The sequence below is a fragment of the Tachysurus vachellii genome, chromosome 24, assembly GCF_030014155.1.
Source record: "Tachysurus vachellii isolate PV-2020 chromosome 24, HZAU_Pvac_v1, whole genome shotgun sequence".
Taxonomy (NCBI): domain Eukaryota; kingdom Metazoa; phylum Chordata; class Actinopteri; order Siluriformes; family Bagridae; genus Tachysurus; species Tachysurus vachellii.
The window spans coordinates 17,589,392-17,614,636 of NC_083483.1; the positions used below are offsets into that span (position 1 = coordinate 17,589,392).

At 40.6% G+C, this 25,245-nt stretch overlaps 1 protein-coding gene across 1 annotated transcript in view; it reads right to left on the bottom strand.

The window, feature by feature from the left end:
- Positions 1-364: 364 nt before the first annotated feature.
- Positions 365-25,245, bottom strand: part of LOC132839242 (uncharacterized) — a 43,242-nt gene continuing 18,361 nt past the window's right edge. Inside the window, exons 44-55 of the mRNA XM_060860118.1 lie at positions 10,514-10,593; positions 10,274-10,400; positions 9,706-9,896; positions 7,718-7,808; positions 7,477-7,603; positions 7,149-7,330; positions 6,888-7,043; positions 6,561-6,694; positions 2,818-2,951; positions 2,157-2,251; positions 1,653-1,890; positions 365-711 (exon numbers count right to left, since the gene is read on the bottom strand). Of these exons, the coding sequence (XP_060716101.1) occupies positions 620-711; positions 1,653-1,890; positions 2,157-2,251; positions 2,818-2,951; positions 6,561-6,694; positions 6,888-7,043; positions 7,149-7,330; positions 7,477-7,603; positions 7,718-7,808; positions 9,706-9,896; positions 10,274-10,400; positions 10,514-10,593 (1,647 nt within the window). The 3' untranslated portion in view covers positions 365-619. The remainder of the gene's footprint in view (positions 712-1,652; positions 1,891-2,156; positions 2,252-2,817; positions 2,952-6,560; positions 6,695-6,887; positions 7,044-7,148; positions 7,331-7,476; positions 7,604-7,717; positions 7,809-9,705; positions 9,897-10,273; positions 10,401-10,513; positions 10,594-25,245) is intronic.

Here is a 25,245-nt window from a genome sequence, read left to right on the forward strand (position 1 = left end):
CTCAGCATTGCACATAAGTCAATAGAGACAGAGGTGGAGAGAGTAAAATTTCCGTTGGTGTCTTTACAAACATTAGCATCTTCTACAAGCACCATCAAGAGCATCCTCACACCTCCATCACTGTCTGATTTAAAAGCTGCACAGCTCAGAGCCTTATGGCTCTATGGCAGGAGGTAACAGCTGCCCAATCCATCTCTGGAACAACTTTATCAATGCTCAAAAGAAATTTTAAAAATTCTTTATTCTTGATTACATACAATTATTAAATTCATGTTGAGAGAACTATGAATATGAAAAAGGACTCTTACAAATATATTATTCAAAAGTGTAATTATTTAGAAATTAAAGAATGACATTAGTTTTACCCCAAAATTTGTATGTGAAATAATAGAACAAACATAGAGATCATAAACAAACATCTCCAGAAAATGTATTGCAGAACTGTCGGTCTATGTCATAATAATTACTTACACTATATTCATGCATAATATTATACTATAAACACTAATATATTAATAATTAATAATTGGTAGTTCTGAGACAAATACTTAGTGAATAATAGAATTTACATGAGATAGAACTTAGAAACTTAGTACTTTAAAGTAATTAAATGTTGATATTATTTTGTTTGAACAGTGTGTGCAATAGTCAGGAGTCCTACACACAAAGGGAGAGACCATGTTCCCGCATGAAACATAGGTGCTCCTGATGCTGAAACACACACACAAAGACAAACAATCAGACAAAAAAATTTTATGACATTTGTTAAACATCTGTTGTATTCATTACATTAGGACTAAGTATAATCTTTTTTTAATATCACTGCCAGTAAATCATTCATTCAGTCCTTTTTTAGTCTTTCATTTGTTCTCCTTCCACTTTTCATGGTGTGGCTCATGATGGCTACAGGCTAAGAAGGACAGCACAGATTTCTCTATCCTTAGCCACAGATTCCATCTTCTCCACAGATATTTCCAACCCAACTGTTAGACATAATCCCTTTAGCAGTTTCTGTGTCTGAACTGGGGGCTTCATCCAGTGGGAACGTGGTACATGCCAAATATCTAAGAGATGCTTATGGCTCCTCTCAATGCAAAGGAGCAGTGAGTCTGAGTAGACAAGCCCCTCACCCAATGACAGAGGGTAAACCTATCAACCATGCTGAGGAACCTTTTACCAGCCTTACTCAAAACCTAATACTATTGGTCAATCTCCACAGCTCAAGAGACATAGAGACATAGAATGACCAGAGAATGACAAACACAATCTGAGCTTCTGTTTTACTACTACAAAACCATCTCTTCTTTTGCTAAAATGCTTACTGTACCATTTAATTTTTTGATGTTCAAGGTTAGAGCATTGCTAAATTTAAGCTCCTGGCTCTGGTATGTTAGGTAAACCTGAACATTAGCTGATAGTTCATTATCTGTCATTTCCAGGTTTCTAGGAGTAACATTTGTGCATTGTATTGTTCTGACAGTCCCATTTGGAAATAATCTATTAGTTATTAGGAGAAACAGTAATGAATCCGTAATGAAATACATCATTTATTCCGATACAAAATGCAATAAATGTTGAATTGAACACTACACTGGTTATAAGATTCTTTGGTTTACGTTAGCAGTGTACTGTGTTGTAAACATTGTTCTTACCCTGAGCTGTGCTATTGGCTAAAGTTGTTTGGTTCATCTGGCTGCTGGTGACAGTAGTGATGTTTGGTTGAGATGTCACAGAGGGGATTTTGCCCCCAACGAGGCCAATGTTCAGGGTATTCAAATTAGACTGGTATTGCCTTACAACCCAGGACTGAACAGCTGAGGAGTTCTCAAACAGCTTCAGGTCAGCCAAATTCACTCCAAGTAGACCTTGCACTTCACTCACATTTAAGGACTGAGATACACAAAAACAACACATTTACATTTTACATTTACGGTAACTGGCAGAGACCCTTTCTCATTTATACAACCAAGCAGTTGAGAGTAAAGGGCCCTTGGTGGCAGTGATTGAAATCATAACCCTCTTAACAAATATATTTTTTAACATTTTCTCCTTATATTCTGCATGAAATTCTCAGCTATTAAGTTTGACTTTAGAGTTAAAAAGACAGCACCACTTGTGAGAGGATCTGCTTAATCGGTTATATTAATATTTCATACCATAAAAACAGCAGGGTTTAGATTCATGAAGGTGGTGATGTCCATGTTAACATTCTTGGTAGAAAGATCCTGTATATCCTGTACAGAAGCACCACCTATACACACAGATATATATTAAGTTGGTCTCAGTAAATTGGGCAAAAACATTATTTTTTATTATTACTATTCTACTATTATTCTATGTTCTATACTATTATTATTCATTATTACATTTTTTCATGCTGATCCCATTTCCTCTTAATTTCATCAATGCCCATACAGTACTTAGCCAGTTCTCCCTTTGGGTGAAGTGTAGCATGTTTCCTCCAAGACACATCATGCCAGCAAAAAGCATCTTTTTTACTGCTTATGCTGAATCACATGGCTGTGTAACACACTTGCTGGAGAGCACTTTCTGCCTTCCTTCACATACAGGATCTTACAGTTGCTTGTGATTGGCTAGCCTAGCTCTAAATGGTAGATGCCCTCCCACCTAGAGAGTTCCTTGACATGGATTGCTATGGCAGCATAAGGAATTCTTATTTATTTGATTAACCTAACTTCTTGTAGGGAAGTATATAATTTCTCTGTAGATGTACAGGAATATTGACTGAGTTTTTAATTATTTTTGTTTATCTTGTTAAGGGAATGAGCATTTAATCATAGTGTTTGGCATTCTTACCCAGGTAGGGCCTTATGAGTTGGTAATATATTTTTGCAGTACTGTTTTGTCCACTGAATGAGGACTTGCCAATGATGTACAGAGCAGATTTCTGTTCAATAGAACATAAGGACAGATCCGGAGCATTTGCCATCCTGCACAGTGAAAAAAAGTAGTTAGGAAATTACAAAATACCTTTTTTTTTTCCAAGACCAAATACAAAGATGCAGGGGTAGCAACAACATAATGTTAATTTAAAGTTTCTTAATATCTGGAGTTATATCCTTGGCCTCGTAAAATGACACAGCATATAATGTTTTTCTAGTACTTTATCTTTTTTCATAAAGAATGCATTTTTGAAAATGATTTGAAAATAATATTATTTTTTGTTTTAACCCTTGCTGCAATTCTGTTAGACTCACATGTGGTCCCTGTCTCCGGAGTACTAGCGCGCTTCCGGACTACACTTCCCATTCACCACCAGTCATGCTCATTATCACCGCCACCTGTTTCTCATCTCCGCTCCCTTTAAAACCACACATGAACTTGACATCTGTGCGAGGTCTCGACTAGTCTCTGTACTGTCATTCTGAGCGTTTTCCTGTGTTCTGATTTCCTGGTATTACTCTGTTTCCTGTTTCTGACTCTTCTGACTGTTTTTGTGTTCTGATTTCGCATAACCGTGAAGTTCAGGTACCCCTTTCCACTCGTGCCATCAGCCCTGGAGCAACTCCGCCCTGGAGCAACTACAGTGACCCAAACCACAGACCCTCAAAGAGCTACAATGCTTCTTAGGCTTTGCTAATTTCTACCACCGCTTTATTCGTGGCTTCAGCACCATCGCTGCACCCCTCACCTCAATGACGAGAAATGCACCAACCCACCTCACCTGGTCACTAGAGGCGCACTCTGCTTTCAGCCAGCTCAAGGACAGCTTCACCTCAGCACCTATTCTCCACCACCCTGACCCGGACCGACCCTTCAGAGTCGAAGTGGACGCATCCAACACAGGAGTAGGAGCCATACTGTCCCAACGCCAAGGACCCGCCAATAAGATGTTCCCATGCGCCTACTTTTCCCGCAAGCTGTCTCCGACGGAGCAAATCTACGAGGTGGGAGACCCCGAGCTGCTGGCCATGAAAGCAGCGTTCGAGGAGTGACGGCACTGGTCGAAAGGAGCGCGGCATCCCTTCACTGTTCTCACTGACCACCGCAACCTGGAGGACCTGCGCAAGGCCCGACGCATGAACCCACGCCAAGCCCGGTGGGCTATGTTCTAAACCCGGTTCCAGTTTTCAGTGACCTACAGACCTACAGTGGGATATCGAGACGGAGATCGCCCAAGCCAACGTTCTGACGCCGCCACCAGACGAATGCCCGATCGGCAAAACGTACGTGCCTGAACACCTGCGTACTTCGCTTCTGGAGCTGCTACATACAAGCCCGGCCTCCAGTCACCCTGAGATTACAGCCACGACCCACCTGGTCCAAAATAAGTTCTGGTCCGAAGCTGCACGGCATGCCAAACCTCCAAAGCCTCGCACCAATGCCCAGCGGGCCGGTTACTACCACTCCCAGTGCCACAACGACCCTGGTCCCACATCGCCCTGGACTTTGTCACTGATCTGCCCCGTTCCAACAATTACACTACCATTCTGACTGTCATCGAGCGGTTCTCTAAAGCCTGCCAGCTGATTCCACTACCCAAGCTCCCTACCGCCTTCAAGACAGCAGAAATGCTTTGTACCCACGTATTTCGCTGCAATGGTCTGCCCGAGGACATCGTCTCAGACCGAGGTCCCCAGTTCACCTCGTGGGTTTGGAAAGTGTGAATATGCCCATAATTTCCTCATTAAACCCGCCACCGGCCTGACGCCCTTTCAGTGTGTCCTGGGCTACCATTCCCCTGGTCCGACACACCCACCGACCTGCCTGCCATCGATGAGTGGTTTCGCCGGAGCGAGGAAACGTGGGACGCAGCGCACCGACAGCTAAGGAGTGCCATCAGGGCACAGAAAACTCAAGCTGATCGACACCGTGAGGAACACCCCGAGTACCAACCCGGCCAGTGGGTTTGGCTCTCGACCCGCGACATTCGTCTCTGCCTACCCTGCCGTAAACTCAGTCCCAGGTACGTGGGCCCATTCCGAATCATCAGGCAGGTCAACCCTGTCTCCTACCGTCTCGCCCTGCCGGCCACCTACCGCATCTCACCCACTTTCCATGTTTCTCTGCTGAAACCCGCCGAGGAACCGAGAGAACCTGACACCATCACCCACCACGCCGCCACTGCTAGTCGACGGCGAGGAAATATATCAAGTTCGCTAACTACTCTACTCCAGGCGCCGAGGGGGCCGTTTGGAGTACCTAGCTGACTGGGAGGGATTCGGTCCGGAGGAGCGCTTGTGGGTGAAAGCTGGAGACATCCTGGATCCATCACTCACCGCGGACTTCCACCAACGGCACCCCCACAAACAAGCTCCCCGTTCACGGGGTTGACCCCGGCGCCGCAACCGTTCTCGCATCGGGAGCCGCTCGCAGGGGGGGCTCTGTGCGAGGTCTCGACTAGTCTTAAGAAGTCTCTGTACTGTCATTCTGAGCATTTTCCTGTGTTCTGATTTCCTGGTATTACTCTGTTTGCTGTTTCTGACTCTTCTGACTGTTTTCTGCCTGCCCTGACCTTTTTCCTGTTCTCGACTCTGATTTTGCCTATCCTCTGATATTTGTACCTCTGCCCATCCTGATTATTGCCTGTCTGACTACTCTTCTGATTGTTATTAAAACTAAGCTGCAAATGGATCCACAGCCGTATGCCTCCTCATTACACCTGTATCAACTGTTTTTTTTTTTTGTTTGTTTTTGTTTGCATTCTCTCTTTGTTCTTTTTACTTTTGAGAGAATTTTATAATTTTGCAAATAGTTAGTTTTTGCACCCTCTTGGTTGTGCAAAAATCCAAACCAGTTCGAACAATCAGATTTTGATTTAAAATAATAATAAAAATAAAAAAAACAATTATGCAGTCGTACAAAAAATTTGGCAAACACCCAGAGGAGGAAGCATAAGCTAACAAACTTCCTACAGACACAACCGAGGATGTCATGGACTCTCAGCAAAGCACCTGCACTCTCTTTTCCCCAGTTGCCATCCTTTTGAATATGTTCACCTTTATTTAATTTGTATTTTCTTTTAGTTTTTCCTTGCCACAGTTGCCTCGGGTTTGCTCATGACGGGTTTGCAAAGGACATTTTATTTACATCAGGAATTGACCACTGTTTTTATCGTCGGAGTGTACATTCCCCCAGCACTAATGCTAAGGAGGCACTGTGTGAACTCTAGGGGGCTATTAGTGATCAGTTCAGTTCAGCATTCAACACAATCATCCCTCAGCACTTGACTGAGAAGGTGAGCTGCTGGGCCTGAACACCACCCTCTCCAAGCATACCACTTATATTTAAAAGCATACCACTTATATTCCTGTTATTAAGAGTAGGTTATATATAGGTTATATATTTTCATTGTTGGAGTGTACATTACAGCGCTAATGCCAAGGAGGCACTATGTGAACTCTGTGGGGCTATTAGCAATCTGCAGAATGCTCACCCCAACAGACTATTTATTATTGCCAGAGATTTCAATCCTTCAAATCTCAAATCAGTGCTCCCTAAATTTGTACCTTAAAATTGCTCCCTAAAATTGTACCTTAAATGTACCTTAATGTACCGTGTCTATATATTTGTGACTGTACATATACATGTATACTTACATCAAGCTCACAGCTGTGATATTTTCCAGTACACTGACATTTAATGAACAGATGCTGGAACCAACTGCATTTATTTCAGCAGTTCCAAGAGTGTGATTAGCCACACCAAGATACCTTGAAATCACGGCATTACTCTACAAAACACACACAAACAACAATAGTAGCAAATACATGATATCTGAGCAGTACTGACTTCTTAGGTTTTTAGATTTAGTCACTAAAAACCCACAGAAATTACCAAATGTAAATTATAGCTCTCTCTCTCTCTCTCATACACGCACACAAACACACACACACATTATATATATATATATATATATAAATTACCAGCTCTGTCGTCCAGTTGCCATTATTTGGAGCCATCAAAGAGAACAGTGTGTCAATTATGCTAATATTCCACTTGCTAATTTCATCAATAGTTGCCATGCGAGATGTGGAGCCTAATAGCTGTAGAACACCATCATTAATTCCTGTTGGGTAGAGCTACAATACACACAGACAAACACACACATTACCAACTCAAACATCACATAAAACCTAACAACAGTTCACAATCACCTCTGGCATTTATAAGTACAGTGTTCAGACCTGGTTTAACTTGTTTAGAATAACAGTCTGGAAACTGGGGTCCACTACTTTCTCAGTGATGGCTGCCAGGTTGTCTTTCAGGACAGTGTTATTCAAACACAAATCAAATTGAGTGGAGTCATATCCCAAAGGAAATGATGCATCTGCAATTGTCACTGCTGTGATCTGGCCAGTGGTGCATACTATTAGAGCCAGAAAAAAGGAAACAATTCACATTTTGTGCCGAGATACATGGAAGCACCATTCCTGGAGTCCTGGACCTTTCAAAGACCACCTTTAATAACAAAATCACCTTTTAATGTCATGTTTATTCTTTAAGCAATAGTACCTGCAGCACGATTGATTTTGGATGATTTGGAGTTGCATTCCACAAAAAAATTCCTCAATTTCTGTATTGGGGTCTTTTGATTCCTCAAGAATGGCATGAATGACTTCAAAAATGACTTTTTTACATCCTATAAGGCACACAAATAGAAATTACTCAATTCCAATCTGTGCTATGTTTGTTTGAAATAAAAACACATAAAATGTAAAACAGAAAATGTAGATCAACAGATGGATTTACATACATAACTGAACTGTTCCCAGAAGTCTGATTTGAAATAGAGAGGCAGGATGCCAAGTTTCCTCAGAGTCTGTGCATTCCACTTTAGAGGATTACTGATTAATGACAAACAATGTTTGAGGTTTTATGCATATTTAACAAAATACAACTTTATATGTGCATATATCAATTTTGGTTATGCAATTAACCTTTTACTATCACAATTAAAGTTATGCAGCTGTTTGCACCAGTTGATGTTAAATTCCAACCTTACTGAATTTGAACCAATTTTAAATGTCCAATATGTATAAGTACAAGAATTAGAAATTAACAGTTGCAACATACACATATGACATACACATTATGAAAAAAAAATGCCTGTCTTGCTAGTGTAATTGATTTCATTAATTGTGTGCCAGAGATGGGTAGAGTAGCCAAAAATTGTACTCAAGTAAAAGTACTGTTACTTCAGAATAATATGACTCAAGTAAAAGTAAAAAGTAGACATCCAAATAATTACTTGAATAAGAGTAAAAAAGTACTCGGTGAAAAAAACTACTCAAGTACTGAGTACCTGTTGAGTAACGTCTGATTTATTTTTTAACACGACAACAATCAGACAGACAAAAATACAAAATAATCTTTAGGCAAATATTTTTTTACCAGGCAGAACTAGAACGAGGCAGCCCATAAATTCTCATAAACTGTGTGTGTGTCTCCAGTGACAGAACAACAGAAGGAAACACACACACATTTAATTTCTTTTGTGTTGTGATTGTTGCACATTTGATGCCTTGATGAAAGGGCAATAATAATGAAATGCATCTCTACTTCTTTAATTCATTTCAGGAAGCCTCTAGTACTTTCCTTAGTTTCAGGTAAACTAAAGCTTCTGGTTGCAAAGCTGTTTTTGTTTCTCAAAATATCTTCCTTAATGTTCATCAGAACAAAGAAATTTATACAGGTTTGTAACAACATGAGAGTGAGTAAATGATGACAGAATTTTCATTTTGAGTGAAGTATCCCTTTAAATATGTGTGTTCGGCGCTGCAAGAAACGACACGTCTGACGTCATCTGTTTGTCGGCTCTTGCGGCGCTGAGTAAAGTTAAGCACATAAAAAAAACTCGAAACAGCTGAACTAGAAGTATAATTTTTTCAAAAACTTACTCAAGTAAATGTAACGGAGTAAATGTAACTCGTTACTACCCACCTCTGTTGTGTGCTAAATGAACAATGCTACCTTTTATTTTGTTAGGAAGATTTCATCATGTAAAGATTATAGTCCAAATGTCTGAGAGCACTAGTGAAAATGCGTCTGCTAGGCATTTGATTTAACACTATTATTGTTTATTTCAGAACTTTATAAAATAAAAAGTATAATTTTCAAAATAGTGATATAAAGTTTTTTAGTATTTATATGTATATTAAATTGTAGATAAAATCCATCGCCGTTTAATTCAAACACATGCTTAATGTGAAGGGAAAATATGGCACACAGAAGTTTAGATAATATGGCACTAAACTTTTGTACAAATGAGTTGAGTGAACATGCTAAATATTGCTGTCAGTACACACTTCTGATTTTGTCAATTTCAGTTCCGGGCCGGGGGTAGCACTTCCGAGGCAAAGCCATTTTATGCTTCTCTGCTCTATTTAAGCATGATACCAAAATGCTATCCCTCGCCAGATGGTCTTTTCAGTTTGCCTTGTGCCCTGTCAAATCATCCTGACTTTGTTCTTGCATCTGTCTCGCCTGTTTGAACTCTTTTGTCTCCAGTTCCCGATTGGAGACACTCCTGCATAGTTTGAGTCTGCTTGTTCTTCTGTTACATATTTTAAGATTCTGTGATGCACCTGAAATTCTGCACAATTTTAAACTGATTTCTCTCAGCTTATGGTTTAGAATCAACTCTAATTTACAATAGCATACATTCAGCTGGTGCTCTTGACCTTTTAACTACCTCTTGTTTTTTCAGAAGCTCTGACTTAGAGATAAAGGAAAGACTCTCACCCATAAGCAGTGTTCCCACTGAGGAGCACTGACTGTACAGCAGTCATCTGAGAATCAGAAAGATCTCCACAGTTCTTCAGGTTCTCCAGAATTATGGGGTCAGAGCTCTGGATGTAGGAGGAGTCCAGTGTGCATGCCATATTCCCCAGAACCTCCACCTGATGCCTGGTCAGACTCACACCAGATATACCCTATAATGTCACAAACCATGAAGGAGAGTCAAGAAGAGGCACAAAGTCTGATTTGTGATATATATAGAAATTAGAGATATATATTGAAATTTGTATTGCAATAATAATTTCCTATAAAGTTTAAGGACAGGTAAATGTTATTTAAATGTTGTGTGCTTTTTTTGTGTGTTTTTTTTTTTCTTTTATCCATTTTTGGTTAGGCCGAAAAAGGCCTAAAAGCGGTTGGGCTTTTAGGCCTTGTATTTTTGAGATTTCAAAAGTTTAATTTCATTTTGATATTCCATTACAGTTCATTGCAATAATCAGTGCATGGGCTATGTAAGTATCGTTTCTACTTTTTTATTGTAGTTAATACAGCTTATTTATGTGCTTATTACCAGGCAGTCCCGTGCATTGTTGAATTGGGTGGCCGCTATGTTGAGGATGCTTGAAGGAACAGAGAAATCTGCTCCTCCCAAAGCCGTGAAATATGAACTGCAATTCCCATTCTTTACTTTGTCATAGCTATATCACACACACAAAGTACAAGGATTACACACAATTTAGAAAGCAATCACACAAAAAAATAAAGATGTAACATAGCAACAAGCACAGAGGTGTACATGTTTTCTACGCACTTGTAGTAGAGGAGCATGTCAGAAGGGACATCAGCAAAGTTCACAGAGTCTTCTTTCATGATGTTGTACATGCAGGTTAGCTACAACAGAACACACCTTGAACACCATTACATTCAGAATCCTTTTTCACTTAACTTCAATTTACCACACTTCCTTACAGCAATACATGTAAGAATTAAATAACTTCAAACAACCTAAAACACACTTGTCATTTATGATGCATTACGGATTTAGAAAACTATTGAAAATGAATGCTACACCAGCACATTTGCCTAAATAATTCAGAGTTAAACATGATTGGGGAACTTTGGTGAAATAAGTTACTTCCTTTCATGCATTCATGACTGAAATGAACTTCTTTGGAAGAATATCAGAGTGTGTACCTGAGCCTCTTCCAGTTGGACCTTGCCTCTGCCTGCACGTGGTCTACAGGCTTTCACTAGATCTTTGGCTTTTTCCTGTGGGAGAGTCTGAACTGAGCTGCAGGAGAATCCCTGCAGTACTGATGCTGACAGACTAGAGGAATACACACACATAGTCACACACCTCAATGTTCAACACCAAAAAGGCATGCCAATATTAATATATGTATATAATGTATTAATGTGTATTTTCTAACTCACTCTTCTGGATCATCACTGGTCACTGCACCAAACAAGATTATAGCCTGGTAACAAAAATCAAGCAGGAATTCAACAGTACTCATTTTTAATGATTTCCAGACTCCACAAGCATTACAAGGCTTAATGTGTATTAAGTTACTCTGTTCGATAGAAAAGAAATCTGGAACTATGAAATTGTGTATGTATGTGTGTTTGTTACCTGTTCATGGCTCCAGCTCTTGTTATTGATCAGTGAAACATTAACAGAGCTCTGTGATGAGAGTAGAACAACTGGGATATACATCACCAGTGAATTAGGAACATTCTCCATCACTTTGGTTTGGTCTGCAGAGATAACCTTGAAAAAAATAGAAATATCATTATTTTTCTCTATCTATTTAACTCTCTATATAATGTGATCTGTGTGTTCAATATTTGCATACCTGTTGGACATAGGTTTCTTGTAGAATACCTGGTGCTGACAAAATGTTATTGATGAATGTTGGATTCTGGGATAAAGTCAGAAGCTGAGAAGAAGGGATGCTGGAGATGGTTGCAGAGGGAACTCCTTCAATTAGTGTGCCCAGAGATAACAAAGAGGAGGCACTGTTTATCTGTTAACCAAAACAATAGCCAATCAAATTACATCTTAAAAAAATCTAAACAAAACTCAACCTCAATCACTGGTTCTCTTATATTTGCATGATCTCTAATGGAGTTTATTACCGGAGTTGAAAACTGAATTGAACTGTACTGACGCACACACACACACACACTCAACTGTGTGAACTGCACTGAATTGTATCACACTCAAAAACACACCCAAACACTCATTTAATATACATCTATGTCTACAGTACCACCCACTGTTTACATGCTGATTTTGCACATGGTGTCTTGCACACTAACTCAACTGCTGTTTTGACCACCACATTTCAATACCTCATCAAACTGTTATTACATAAGTGTATATATATGTAAACCCTCTTTGTTCAGAATACTATATTTTTTGCACTTTGTACAGTACAATATACAGAATGAACTCTGGTTGGGAATTGTTTTGTTTTTTGTCCTGTAGTGTTTTCTTATATCTGTCTGCAATGTCTTTTATCTGACACTGTTCGCACTAGGTTGCACACAATGCACTTAGCTCCTTAGCTCTGTGTTTTATGTAGCTCCAGAAACACTTTTTCATGGCACTATATATGGCTGAAATGACAATAAAAGTTTCTTTATTTGGCTTGATGTGATCATCTGTGTAGGTCTGCATCATGAATATTTATGAACATATGTGGTAAAAAAAGGGCAGTTGGTTCCAGATGTGGAATTACATCAATTACTTAACCAGCTCTACAGTACATTCACCTTAAAACCTGAACTAATGATGCTTTGGATGAGAGCACTAGCTTGTCCCTGGTCCCAGCCATTGATATTACTGAGCGTATCCAGGTTATTTTGTATCACACTGTAGGGGGCGGAGTTTATCTGGCCCACAGTCAGGCCAACACACTGGCTGCCAAGCAACTGAACTGTAGATTCCGATAAAGTAGGAAACTTCTCCACAAGTGTTGCTGTGATCTGAGAGAAAAGGTATGGCATTAGATATGCTCAATTAAATTGGTAGAAATTATTGGTATTAGTATTAAAATATTAACTGATTACCTCTGGATTGGTTTCATTACAAAATTTGTTAATGTTGGACAGAATGTTCTGTATGTCTGCATCTCCAAGAGAAACAAACACAGAGCTGGGGGCTTTACAGACAAGTCCACCTGGTAAACTGCACACACATACACACAGCAATCTACATCTGACCATAAACTTGACAAATATAAAAGCTTTGATACATTCTGTTCATCGAGAAACCTTGTATTTTTTTTTTTTTTTGAAGTTATACATTGATTTTCTACATTGATATTTTCTAATTCAATAGAATAATGAATAGAACTGAATTCAAAATTCCTCTTTCTGCTGAGTCAGTGTACAATCACTTAAAATAATTAGACAATGGCAAAATAGTCAGCTCCTAAGTGTTGCATGTTAAAAGCAGGTGATTTTGTTCAGCCTAATCAAGACAATGAGGAACAGTTTGTACATTTGATCTTTGTCCAACTACAAAGAAGGAGAAATGACAAACATTTGATAATATACATTGCAATGGTAATGTCTGAGTGCATACACAGGTGCTTGCATAATATGAGCCAAAAATGTGGGTTAAATAAACATTTTGAAATAAGTTGACTCAGAATATGTCTAAATAATCCAGCATAGATAATGACAAAAAATTGCAAAATACAGCTTCTTCTTCTTCTTCTTCTTCTTCTTCTTCTTCTTCTTCTTCTTCTACTTTTTTCTACTTTCGGCTTTTCCTGTTAGGGATTATCACAGCGAATCATCTGTTTCCACCTAACTCTATCCTTGGCATCCTCTACTCCAATTAACCAATTAACTTCATGTTCTCGTTTAACACATCCATATATCTCCTCTTTGGTCTTCCTCTTGACATCTTATATGGCAGCTCCATCTCCAACATTCTTCATTCTTCAATATAACCATCTCCCTCCTCTGTACATGTCCAAACCATCATCGTCTCTAAAAAAAGCTCTGTGCTACAACTCTGCACATCACCCTTGTTCTTAAAGATCAGCACTAGAACACTTCTCCTCCATTCCTCAGGCATCTTCCCACTCTCTTAATTCCTGTTGAACAATCTAGATAGAATCTCCACTACTGTCTCTCCTAGACACTTCCACACCTCCATGTATGTCATCTGGACCAACAGCCTTTCCACATTTGATTCTCCTTAGAGCCTTCCTCACCTCATCGTATGCTTTATGTTTGGTCTTCATCACGTCCCTCTTCACTCTGTGCTGCATTTCCTTGTAATCCTGTCTACTTTCTTCAGTCCTTTCTACATTTCACTTATTTTTAGCTAGCCTCTTCCTCTGAATGCCGTCATGTACTTCCTCTTTCCACCACCATGTTTCCTTATCTTCTTTTCTCCTTCCAGGTGACACAACTGGCACCCTCCTATCTGTCTCCCTGAACACTTCTGCTGAAGCTTCTCTGTCATCTGGAAGCTCTTCCTGACCACCCAAAATCTGTCTCAGATTCTGTCTGAATTCCTCACGACATTCTTTCTTCCACCACTTGGTCTTCTTTTCTATCTTTCCTCTCCTCTTCTTCCTGACCACCAGAGAAATCTTACACATCATCCAATGCTGTCTGTCTACACTCTCTCCTACCACCACTTTGCAGTTACTAATCTCTCTCAGATTTCCTCATCTATATAGAATGTATTCTACCTGCGTACTCCTACCTCTACTCTTATATGTAACTCTATGTTTCTCTCTCTTCTGGAAAGTTTTATCTACAGCCATTTCCATCTGCTTAGCAAAGTCCACCACCATCTGTCCTTCTAGGTTCCTTTCCTTAACACCAAACTGGTCCATCACCTCATCATCACCTCTGTTCCCCTCACCAACATGCCTGTTGAAGTCTGCTCCAATCACTACTCTCTCCCATCTGGGAAACCTCTCCATCACCTCATCTAACTCACTCCAGAATCTCTCCTTCACTTCTAACAAACTTATGGATCATAACCACTGACCACATACAACATCACCCCTTCAATTTCTAACTTCAAACTGATGACCCTGTCTGATCAAACATAGAACTCAAAAAATGAAAGATACTAGTCCCTAGGGTTTTTTCTTATTAGAACTACATTTGTGCTACATAGGACTTCCTCTTATAAATGCATTTGAACAAAGGTATTTCAGTGTTCTGTCACTCTAGGACTTGAACTGAGAACCCTAGATAGTGATTACATTGTGTACCTTGAAATTCAATGTTTGTAACATGTGTGTACAGTGCTTTACCTGAGGGGGTTAAAGGTGGGATTCTGGATGTATAATTGAGTTGTGTAGTATTCTGTGACATTGGCTGCAATTTGTGAGTTATTAAACAACTGAAGATTTTCTGAATTCTCCAGGAAGACACCAATCTACAAGACAAAACAAAACAGTCAATAAACTGTGAGGTCAGTGTGTGTATATTTTTTTTATTTCCATGTCTAAATATACAGTCCACTTAATTAGGAACATCTGTATATCGGCACACCTATACAGTTATCTAATCAGTTAAGCATTAGAATGTATAAAATCATGTATTTGCGGGTCAAGAGCTTCAGTTAAGGTTCACATCAAACATCAGAAAGAACAAAAAAATCTCGTGACTTTAACCATGGCATGATTGTTTGCTTGTTTGATATGAGTATTTCAGAAACTGCTGAATTCCTGGGATTTTCAGTTTACACAGAATGGTTAAAAAAAATGTATGATTGGATTACCTGTAGGCTAACTCACTATTAATGAGAGCAATCAGAAGACAATGAAAAGACTATTTGATCTGCCAGGAAGTCTATAGTCACTCAAAAATTCACTCATCACAAATGTGGTAAGCAAAAAAAAAAACATTTCAGCTACACAACACAAATCATGAGGTAAAATCATAAATCAGTCTGGGCATTTTCCTCTGACATCTCTAATCAACATGACAATTCACCCATAGAACTGTTGCTCACTTAATGTTTTGTATAAACTATAGAGGCTGTTATGTATGAAAATATGTGAAAATATATTTGTGTTTGTGGTGGATATAGTTTTTGAATCAACAGGTACAAATATACTCTGAATGAAGAGGATGGAATGATAACACATGAATTTATTAATTAATTTATGTTGTTTTAGCAGATGCCCCAACCCAGAGAAACTCACATTTATCTCATTTATACACTTAAGCAGTTGAAGGTTAAGCAGATTTCACTCAAGCAGTTTTAATCTCGTAACCTTCTAATTGTTAGTTTGTTAGTACAACACCTTTACCAATCAGCTATCCCTTCCCACATTTGAAATAGTTTTTTCAAATTGGAAATTAATTTTGAAATATTAAAAAAAAAACAAAGTCTGTAATTAATCCTAAGCAAAGATATGAGTCTCTAAACTAAAAATGGATCAGGGAAGATTTTGTTCAACCTTGTGGAGTCCATGTAAGCTAGAGTGCATTAATTGATATTAATAACTGCCATTAAAATAAAAAAGAGAATGAAAACTTAGAAAGTCTAAAATGTAAATATTAAATTCAAATTTATTTGTATAGCACTTTTACCAATGGACATGGTCTCAAAGCAGCTTTACAAAACATAAGAAATATTGCAAAAAGTACAAAAAGATTATTATACAAAGATTTATACAATAACTTAAGATTAATATTGTACCTATATTCAAATGTATTTGTATTTATCCACAATGAACAAGCCTGAGGTGACTGAAGTGACTGTGACAAGGCAAAATTCCCTTAGATGGAAGAGGAAGAAAGCTTGAGTGGAACCAGGCTCACACTGGAGGGTGTGATTATCTATTGTTATAAACACTGTGGAGAGTGTTATTATGAATAATGTCCTTTCTACAATCATATACAGTCTGACAATTGTGTACTGATTAGGAGGTTGTTGTCCTCAGAGACCACATAGTTGGTAATCTCATTCTTTTCAAGAAGCGGAACACAAATACGTATATATTTAAATACAAAGAATCTTTTTACTCATGTTGTCAATAATGCAGTTTGTAATAAAAATTGTTGCATTAAATTAGGAAATAATGTGAAATAGAAAACTAGTCCTCTCAGTTTTTTGACCCCATGGTATATGTGTTTGTTTGTGTACATGCATGTACTACCTTGCTGTCTGATATAAATGATTGCAGATCAGTGAGCTTGATGAAAGTGATGAAGAATCCAATGTTGTCAGCAAACCAGGCGGTGGAGTTCAGAAGAGGGTCTGAGGAGTTATAGCAGCGGGGACTGCCATCTGTAACACACAGTTATGTTCAGACACATTTACTTTTCTCACACAAACACAGGAAATGAATATGCAGCAGAGAGAGAGAGAGAGAGAGAGAGAGAGAGAGAGATGTAGTTCTTCTTACCGCTGCTGTTCAGATACACTTTAATAGAGCTGTACACATCAGCTGGGGTGAAATCAGTTGCAGAAAAATTGTAGTTGTCCCCCAAGATAGACACCCTGCTCACAGACACATATATAGAGGTGATTTTACTACAGATCCTCAGTTCGTTTGAACAACAAACACGAGGCAGTGCTTGTGCTGAAAGCCCTGTGTAAAGGTACATCCAAAAATGACTCACAATTTTCTGTATGAGAGGCAGGAGGCACCGCTGAGCTGGTCGGAGCTGATGAGATGAGAGTTGAGGTAGGGCAGGTAGTGAACCAGTGTGACATTAAACCACTGTTCTACCTCAGCCTGAGATGAGGCGGTGAGAGCACGAGACCACACACACCCCAACGTGTAGCTAGCCACAGCAGAGGGCAGAACAGGCTCCTGTACAGAGAAACAGAGATTAATCTATAAGCTAATTCTCATACGATAAAGGCAAATTATCCACGTGGACTAAGAGGTGTACCGTCTCCAGGTATTCATTGGTTCTGTTGTAGTCGTCGAGGAGGCTGCAGAGTTCAGACGCATTGTTCACTGTGTTCGGCCTGTTCAGAAACTCGCTGAGTTCTTCTGGAGAGATGGAGCTCAAAAGCTAGAGGAGGCAGTGGGGAGACAACACACTCGTTACAGACGGAGATGTGGAAGGCTCGTTGGCTGCCACTTAAACTATTAGTGAGCGATTCACTGACACGATCCGTGTCATACAGCAGAAATACCTGTGCCTGGCGGTCGGCTGGGATCAGGGACAGGAAATCGTTCAGGTCGGGGAATCCGAAACTGAGGAACAACTGTTTCAGGAACACGTAGAAGCTTCCTGTGCCATAGCAGCTCAGGCCTGTGAGGCAACATAGGGCACTACTGAAAAAAACTCTGTTGTGCTTTCCGATTCATGATATCAGACCAGTGCATGTAGGACACTCCTGACTTAGCCCATATTCTTCATCTGACAAACACATAGCAAATACACAAGCAAAAAAACACATACCTTGGCTGGACTGGTACTCGAGGTAGTCTTGTGTGTAGCTGAAGACAGTGTTGGACTGGGTTGCAGAGAGGTCGCTGTACACATTATCAAGTCCTTTCACTCTGTAATCACAAAAACATAGAAGTAAACCAGTTAAAAATCGAAGCAGGTAAAGAACAGATCTGTGCTTTCAGGTTGAGGAGGAGCTCACATCTCTCTGTAGGAGTCACAGCTGATGTTTATGGGGATGATCGACAGGGTGTTTGAACTAATCCTTGTAAGGAACAATGAAAGGTAAGTCTGGAACCACAGGGCAAAGTCCTCTGGGCTGAAACTTTGGAAGTGAGGCACCAGATCCAAGAGTGTCATGTTCAGAATGCTGTCTGATATTGCTGAAGGAATAGTCACGTTCATCTGCAAACACAAAGCAACATGGATTAACAGTCACACTTGGACTTCATCAATTGCTATTCATAGATTGAATGTGTCAAATTTCAAAAGAACATATGTCCTGGTTTAAAGACTGCAGAGATCCTCACTTGTATTACAGTCTGGTTGAAGGCTTCGAAGAAGCTGCCAAGTTGATTCACATCTGAGGATGTGAGCACACTGGTAAACACCTCTCGAAACACAGAGTCATTTCCCAACACTACTGAATCCGGCTGCAAGATGAACTGTGCCTTCTGTTCACTGGACAGTAAGCCTAACACTGCGACCTGCAGGACAAGACACGTATGTTACACATTCTGTTCACACCAGGTCTACAAGGAAAACGAAGGGCAGCTGCCTGTTTTCTCCACTAAAATCCAGAGACCAACCCTTTCTACCACTGTACAGTCAATTGCAAACCCACAAGAAATATACACTTGGCGCAGCTGGGATGTTACTCACGCTAGAGAAATTTGCATTTAGAAGTTTGAGCTCTTCCAAGGGGGCATAATCGGAGAAACCGCCAAGGTTCTTTTCAAGCCAGTCGTCGCTGCCAGAAGTGTTGGAAAGGCAGGCAGGGTCTAAAACCATCAGAGACCATTAGTTAAATCAATGGGAATATTCTCTTGTGGCTCCTGGCTTCTTTCATTCAGGCAAGCAATTGTCTTAATTTGAACAAGCTAAAGCAAGTCTAAGAATGCCTGGTTTCTGTATCAAAACAACTAAAATTGGCCTGCGTACCTGGAAGATCATCTCTTAGCAGGAAGGGAAAGATGAACGAATTAAATATCATCTGCTTCTGTTCCTCTTTCATGAGAGATTCTTGACTGCTGAGAGCTTCCACCCTAATTTGTAGGAGAAACAGATGAGATTTTGCCATGGATTACTTCATCTCTATGTCCTCAAAAACATGTCGTGTTCTGAAATTCCATTGTCCACACGTACACAATTTGGTAGGTCTCACAGCTGAAGGTTTTTGAACTAAGGCTGGACAGAAAATCTTTGGACACTAATGACAAAAATGATCTGAGCCTTATGTGGAACCAGTCTGTGATGAAAGTGGCATTCGTCAGCTGTGCTGCGGTGAACTTGTCGATTATCACCTCCCCGATGGCGTCAAGTATATTTGGGTCAGCATCAGCACTGCTGAAGGTCTACAATAAAAAATGCATTGCAAAATACAGTTCCAAATAAATATTTATTTTTATACTATAATGATTACAAAGTTTCATACCATGTTGTAAACCTTATCCAGTGCTTCATCCAAATTTGCAGCCACATTGTGGAAGAAAAGTTTCCAAATATCTTTGGTGTACTTTACATTGCCTGTTATTTTACATTTTAGCAGTTTCGCAAGATCATCGGTGGACAGACCAGAAACCTTGAAACATAAAAACATGCAAGATCAAAACATTTTCTTGTAATCAAAAGACTGTCAAATGAATAATTGAAAAGGGAAAAAATTCAAGGCAGGGATTTTGTATCTGCTTAATAGAAGACTCACTGATGAACAGGCATAGTCAGTGATGCTGAAGTTGCACAATACTGCAGAAGCATTTTCATACGAAAGTGCAGTCTCAATTGCCTGGCTGCACAGAACATAAAAAATAACATGAAGCATTATTCTTCTGTTCCTACTTTCTAAATACATTCTTGGTTTTATGAAACCACAGCTCACCTGTCTACACCTTGACATGGGTTGTCAGGAACACTGGTGCTGTTTTCAAATGAAGTGGTGATTTTAATACTTGTAGTGGGGTAAGCAGAGGTGTTGAGGATCTCACTTATACTGGCAGTCATATTGACAGTGGTTCCAAAGGGCGGGGTGATTTCGAAACTTGTAGTAGGTGAAGCACTGGAATTCAGGATCTCACTTGTAGGGGCAGTCATATTAACAGTGGTTCCAATGGACGGGGTGATTTCGAAACTTGTAGTAGGTGAAGCACTGGAATTGAGGATCTCACTTGTAGCGGCAGTCATATTGACAGTGGTTCCAAAGGACGGGGTGATTTCGAAGCTTGTAGTAGGTGAAGCACTGGAATTGAGGATCTCACTTGTAGGGGCAGTCATATTGACAGTGGTTCCAATGGACGGGGTGATTTCGAAACTTGTAGTAGGTGAAGCACTGGAATTGAGGATCTCACTTGTAGCGGCAGTCATATTGACAGTGGTTCCAATGGACGGGGTGATTTCGAAACTTGTAGTAGGTGAAGCACTGGAATTGAGGATCTCACTTGTAGCGGCAGTCATATTGACAGTGGTTCCAATGGACGGGGTGATTTCGAAACTTGTAGTAGGTGAAGCACTGGAATTGAGGATCTCACTTGTAGCGGCAGTCATATTGACAGTGGTTCCAAAGGACGGGGTGATTTCGAAGCTTGTAGTAGGTGAAGCACTGGAATTGAGGATCTCACTTGTAGGGGCAGTCATATTGACAGTGGTTCCAATGGACGGGGTGATTTCGAAACTTGTAGTAGGTGAAGCACTGGAATTGAGGATCTCACTTGTAGCGGCAGTCATATTGACAGTGGTTCCAATGGACGGGGTGAATTCGAAACTTGTAGTAGGTGAAGCACTGGAATTGAGGATCTCACTTGTAGCGGCAGTCATATTGACAGTGGTTCCAATGGACGGGGTGATTTCGAAACTTGTAGTAGGTGAAGCACTGGAATTGAGGATCTCACTTGTAGGGGCAGTCATATTGACAGTGGTTCCAATGGACGGGGTGATTTCGAAACTTGTAGTAGGTGAAGCACTGGAATTGAGGATCTCACTTGTAGCGGCAGTCATATTGACAGTGGTTCCAATGGACGGGGTGATTTTGAAGCTTGTAGTAGGTGAAGCACTGGAATTGAGGATCTCACTTGTAGGGGCAGTCATATTGACAGTGGTTCCAATGGACGGGGTGATTTCGAAACTTGTAGTAGGTGAAGCACTGGAATTGAGGATCTCACTTGTAGCGGCAGTCATATTGACAGTGGTTCCAATGGACGGGGTGATTTCGAAACTTGTAGTAGGTGAAGCACTGGAATTGAGGATCTCACTTGTAGCGGCAGTCATATTGACAGTGGTTCCAATGGACGGGGTGATTTCGAAACTTGTAGTAGGTGAAGCACTGGAATTGAGGATCTCACTTGTAGGGGCAGTCATATTGACAGTGGTTCCAATGGACGGGGTGATTTCGAAACTTGTAGTAGGTGAAGCACTGGAATTCAGGATCTCACTTGTAGCGGCAGTCATATTGACAGTGGTTCCAATGGACGGGGTGATTTCGAAGCTTGTAGTAGGTGAAGCACTGGAATTGAGGATCTCACTTGTAGCGGCAGTCATATTGACAGTGGTTCCAATGGACGGGGTGATTTCGAAACTTGTAGTAGATGAAGCACTGGAATTGAGGATCTCACTTGTAGGGGCAGTCATATTGACAGTGGTTCCAATGGACGGGGTGATTTCGAAACTTGTAGTAGGTGAAGCACTGGAATTGAGGATCTCACTTGTAGGGGCAGTCATATTGACAGTGGTTCCAATGGACGGAGTGATTTCGAAACTTGTAGTAGATGAAGCACTGGAATTGAGGATCTCACTTGTAGCGGCAGTCATATTGACAGTGGTTCCAATGGACGGGGTGATTTCGAAACTTGTAGTAGGTGAAGCACTGGAATTGAGGATCTCACTTGTAGCGGCAGTCATATTGACAGTGGTTCCAATGGACGGGGTGATTTCGAAACTTGTAGTAGGTGAAGCACTGGAATTGAGGATCTCACTTGTAGCGGCAGTCATATTGACAGTGGTTCCAATGGACGGGGTGATTTCAAAGCTTGTTGTAGGTGAAGCACTGGAATTGAGGATCTCACTTGTAGGGGCAGTCATATTGACAGTGGTTCCAATGGACGGGGTGATTTCGAAACTTGTAGTAGGTGAAGCACTGGAATTGAGGATCTCACTTGTAGGGGCAGTCATATTGACAGTGGTTCCAATGGACGGGGTGATTTCGAAACTTGTAGTAGGTGAAGCACTGGAATTGAGGATCTCACTTGTAGGGGCAGTCATATTGACAGTGGTTCCAATGGACGGGGTGATTTCGAAACTTGTAGTAGGTGAAGCACTGGAATTGAGGATCTCACTTGTAGCGGCAGTCATATTGACAGTGGTTCCAATGGACGGGGTGATTTCGAAACTTGTAGTAGGGGAAGCACTGGAATTGAGGATAGCACTGAAAGTGACAGGTGTGTTCACAGTAGGTATGGTGGTATCAGTAGCTGTTCTGGTACTAGGAGTGGTTGTACTGATGATGGTGTTATTATTACTGTCAAGGTTGATGATGCCAAGATTCAGCATATCTAATTCAGACTGTTTCTGTTGTGATACCCAGGATTGAACCATTGAAGAGTTCTCAAATATCTTCAAGTCAGCGACATTCATCCCCAATAGATCCCTCACTGTGCTCACATTCAGGAACTAAAAACACACACACAATGGATTTTCTGTCCTAATTCATAACTGGTAATTTATCTCAGTATATTTATTTATGTACTTTATACCTTAAGGACAGAAGGGTTCAGACTAGTGAATATGGAGATGTCCATGCTGATGTTCTGGGCAGACAGAGCTTGTATATCCTCCACAGGAGCTCCACCTAAACACACATACGTTAATTAAATTAAATGTATTGTAACATCTGCATTCTTCAAAACTTACATTTCTCCTTCTTCTATTACTTTTGTCTTTTCCAATTAGGAGTCACCACAGCATATCATCTGTTTCCACCTAACTCTATTCTCGCACCAATTGCCTTCATGTCCTCATTTAACACATCTCCTCTTTGGCCTTCCTTTTGACCACTAAACTGGCAGCTCTATCTCCAACATCCTTCTACCAGTGTAACCATTTCCCTCCTCTGTACATATCCAAACCATCTCAGTCTAGTCTCTCTGACCTTGTCCCTCTGATGTGTTTGTTCTTAATCCTGTCCATCCTTGTCACTCCTAAAGAGAACCTCAACATTATCATCTCTGCTACCTCCATCTCTGCTGCATGTATTTCCCTTGCTGCTACAGTCTCTAAACCATACAGCAGAGATTCTCTCAGAACTGTCTTCTACACCTTTTTTTATTCTGGCTGAAAATCTTCTGTCACACAACACTCTTGACACTTTTCTTCACCCACTCCAAACCGCCAGTACTCACCGCTTCAACTCTTTTCCACACTGCCCATCACACTGGGCAGTTCCAGGTGTTCCTCCACCTGCTCTCCACTCTCACTACAGATCACAATGTCATCCGCAAACATTATTGTCCACGGTGATTCCTGTCTGACTTCATCTGTCAGCCTGTCCATTAGCATAGCAAACAAGAAGGGACTCAAAGCCGATCACTGAAGAAGCTCCACCTCCACCTTGAACTCCTCTGTCTGGCCTACAGCACACCTCATTAATGTCAGACTCCCCTCATACATATTATGAACTGCTCTGTTGTACTTCTCTGCCACTCCTGACATCCTCATACAGTACTATAGCTCCTTTCTCATCACCCTGCCATTCACTTTCTCTAAATGCACAGACACACCGTGCAGCTCCTTCTGAACATATCTGTACTCCTCCATTAACATTCTCAGACCAAAAACTGCCTCAGTCATGATCTTTCTGGTCATAAAGCCATACTGCTGCTCACAAATATCCACTTCCTTTCTTAGCCTAGCTTTCAGTACTCTTTCCCATAGCTTCATTGTGTGTCTCATCAACTTTATACCTCTGTAGCTGCACATCACCCTTGTTTTTAAAGATCGGCACTAGGACACTTTCCCCCCATTCCTCAGTCATCATCTCATGCTAAAAAATCCTGTTGAACAATCTAATATAGAAACTCCACTGCTGTCTCTCCTAGACACTTCCACACCTACATAAGTATGTCATCCATACCAACAGCCTTTCCACTCTTGATTCTCCTCAGAGCCTTCCTTAACTCATCCTTTCTAATCTTTCCTATTTCTTGCTTTACAATATTTGTATACCTCCTTCCCCCTTCTTTCCCTCTCATATTCCTTATTCATCAGTTCCTCAAAATACTCCTTCCATCTTCTCTGCACACTCTCCTCACCTGCTTTAATCCTTCCCCTCTCGATCACTCTGTCTCGCTAATCTGTACAAGTCTTTCTCACCTTCCCTCGTGTCTAACCTGGCATACAACTCATCATATGCTTTCAGTTAGGCCTTTGTCACATCCCTCTTCACTCTGTGCTGTGATTCCTTGTAATGGTGTCTGTTTTATTCTGTCCTTTCTACATTACACTTCTTTTTAGCTAGAATATACCACTGAATGCAGTACTGTGCTTCCTCGTTCCACCAGCGTTTCCTTATCTTCTTTTCTCCTTCCAGTTGACAGACCTAGCACCCTCCTATCTGTCTCCCTGATCACTTCCGCTGTAGATTCCCAGTCATTTGAAAGCTCTTCCTGACCACCCAAAGCCTTTCTCAGATTCTGTCTGAATTCCTCACAACATTCTTCCTTTTTCAACTTCCACCACTTGGTCTTCTTTTCTATCTTTCTTCTTCTCTTCTTCCTGACCAGCAGAGACATCTTACACATCAACATCCGATGCTGTCTGGGAATACGCTCCATCACCTCATCTAACTCCCTCCAGTATCACTCCTATTTTAACTCACAGCCTACTTGTGGAGCATCACCACTGACCGCATTCAACATCGCCCCTTCAATTTCTAACTTT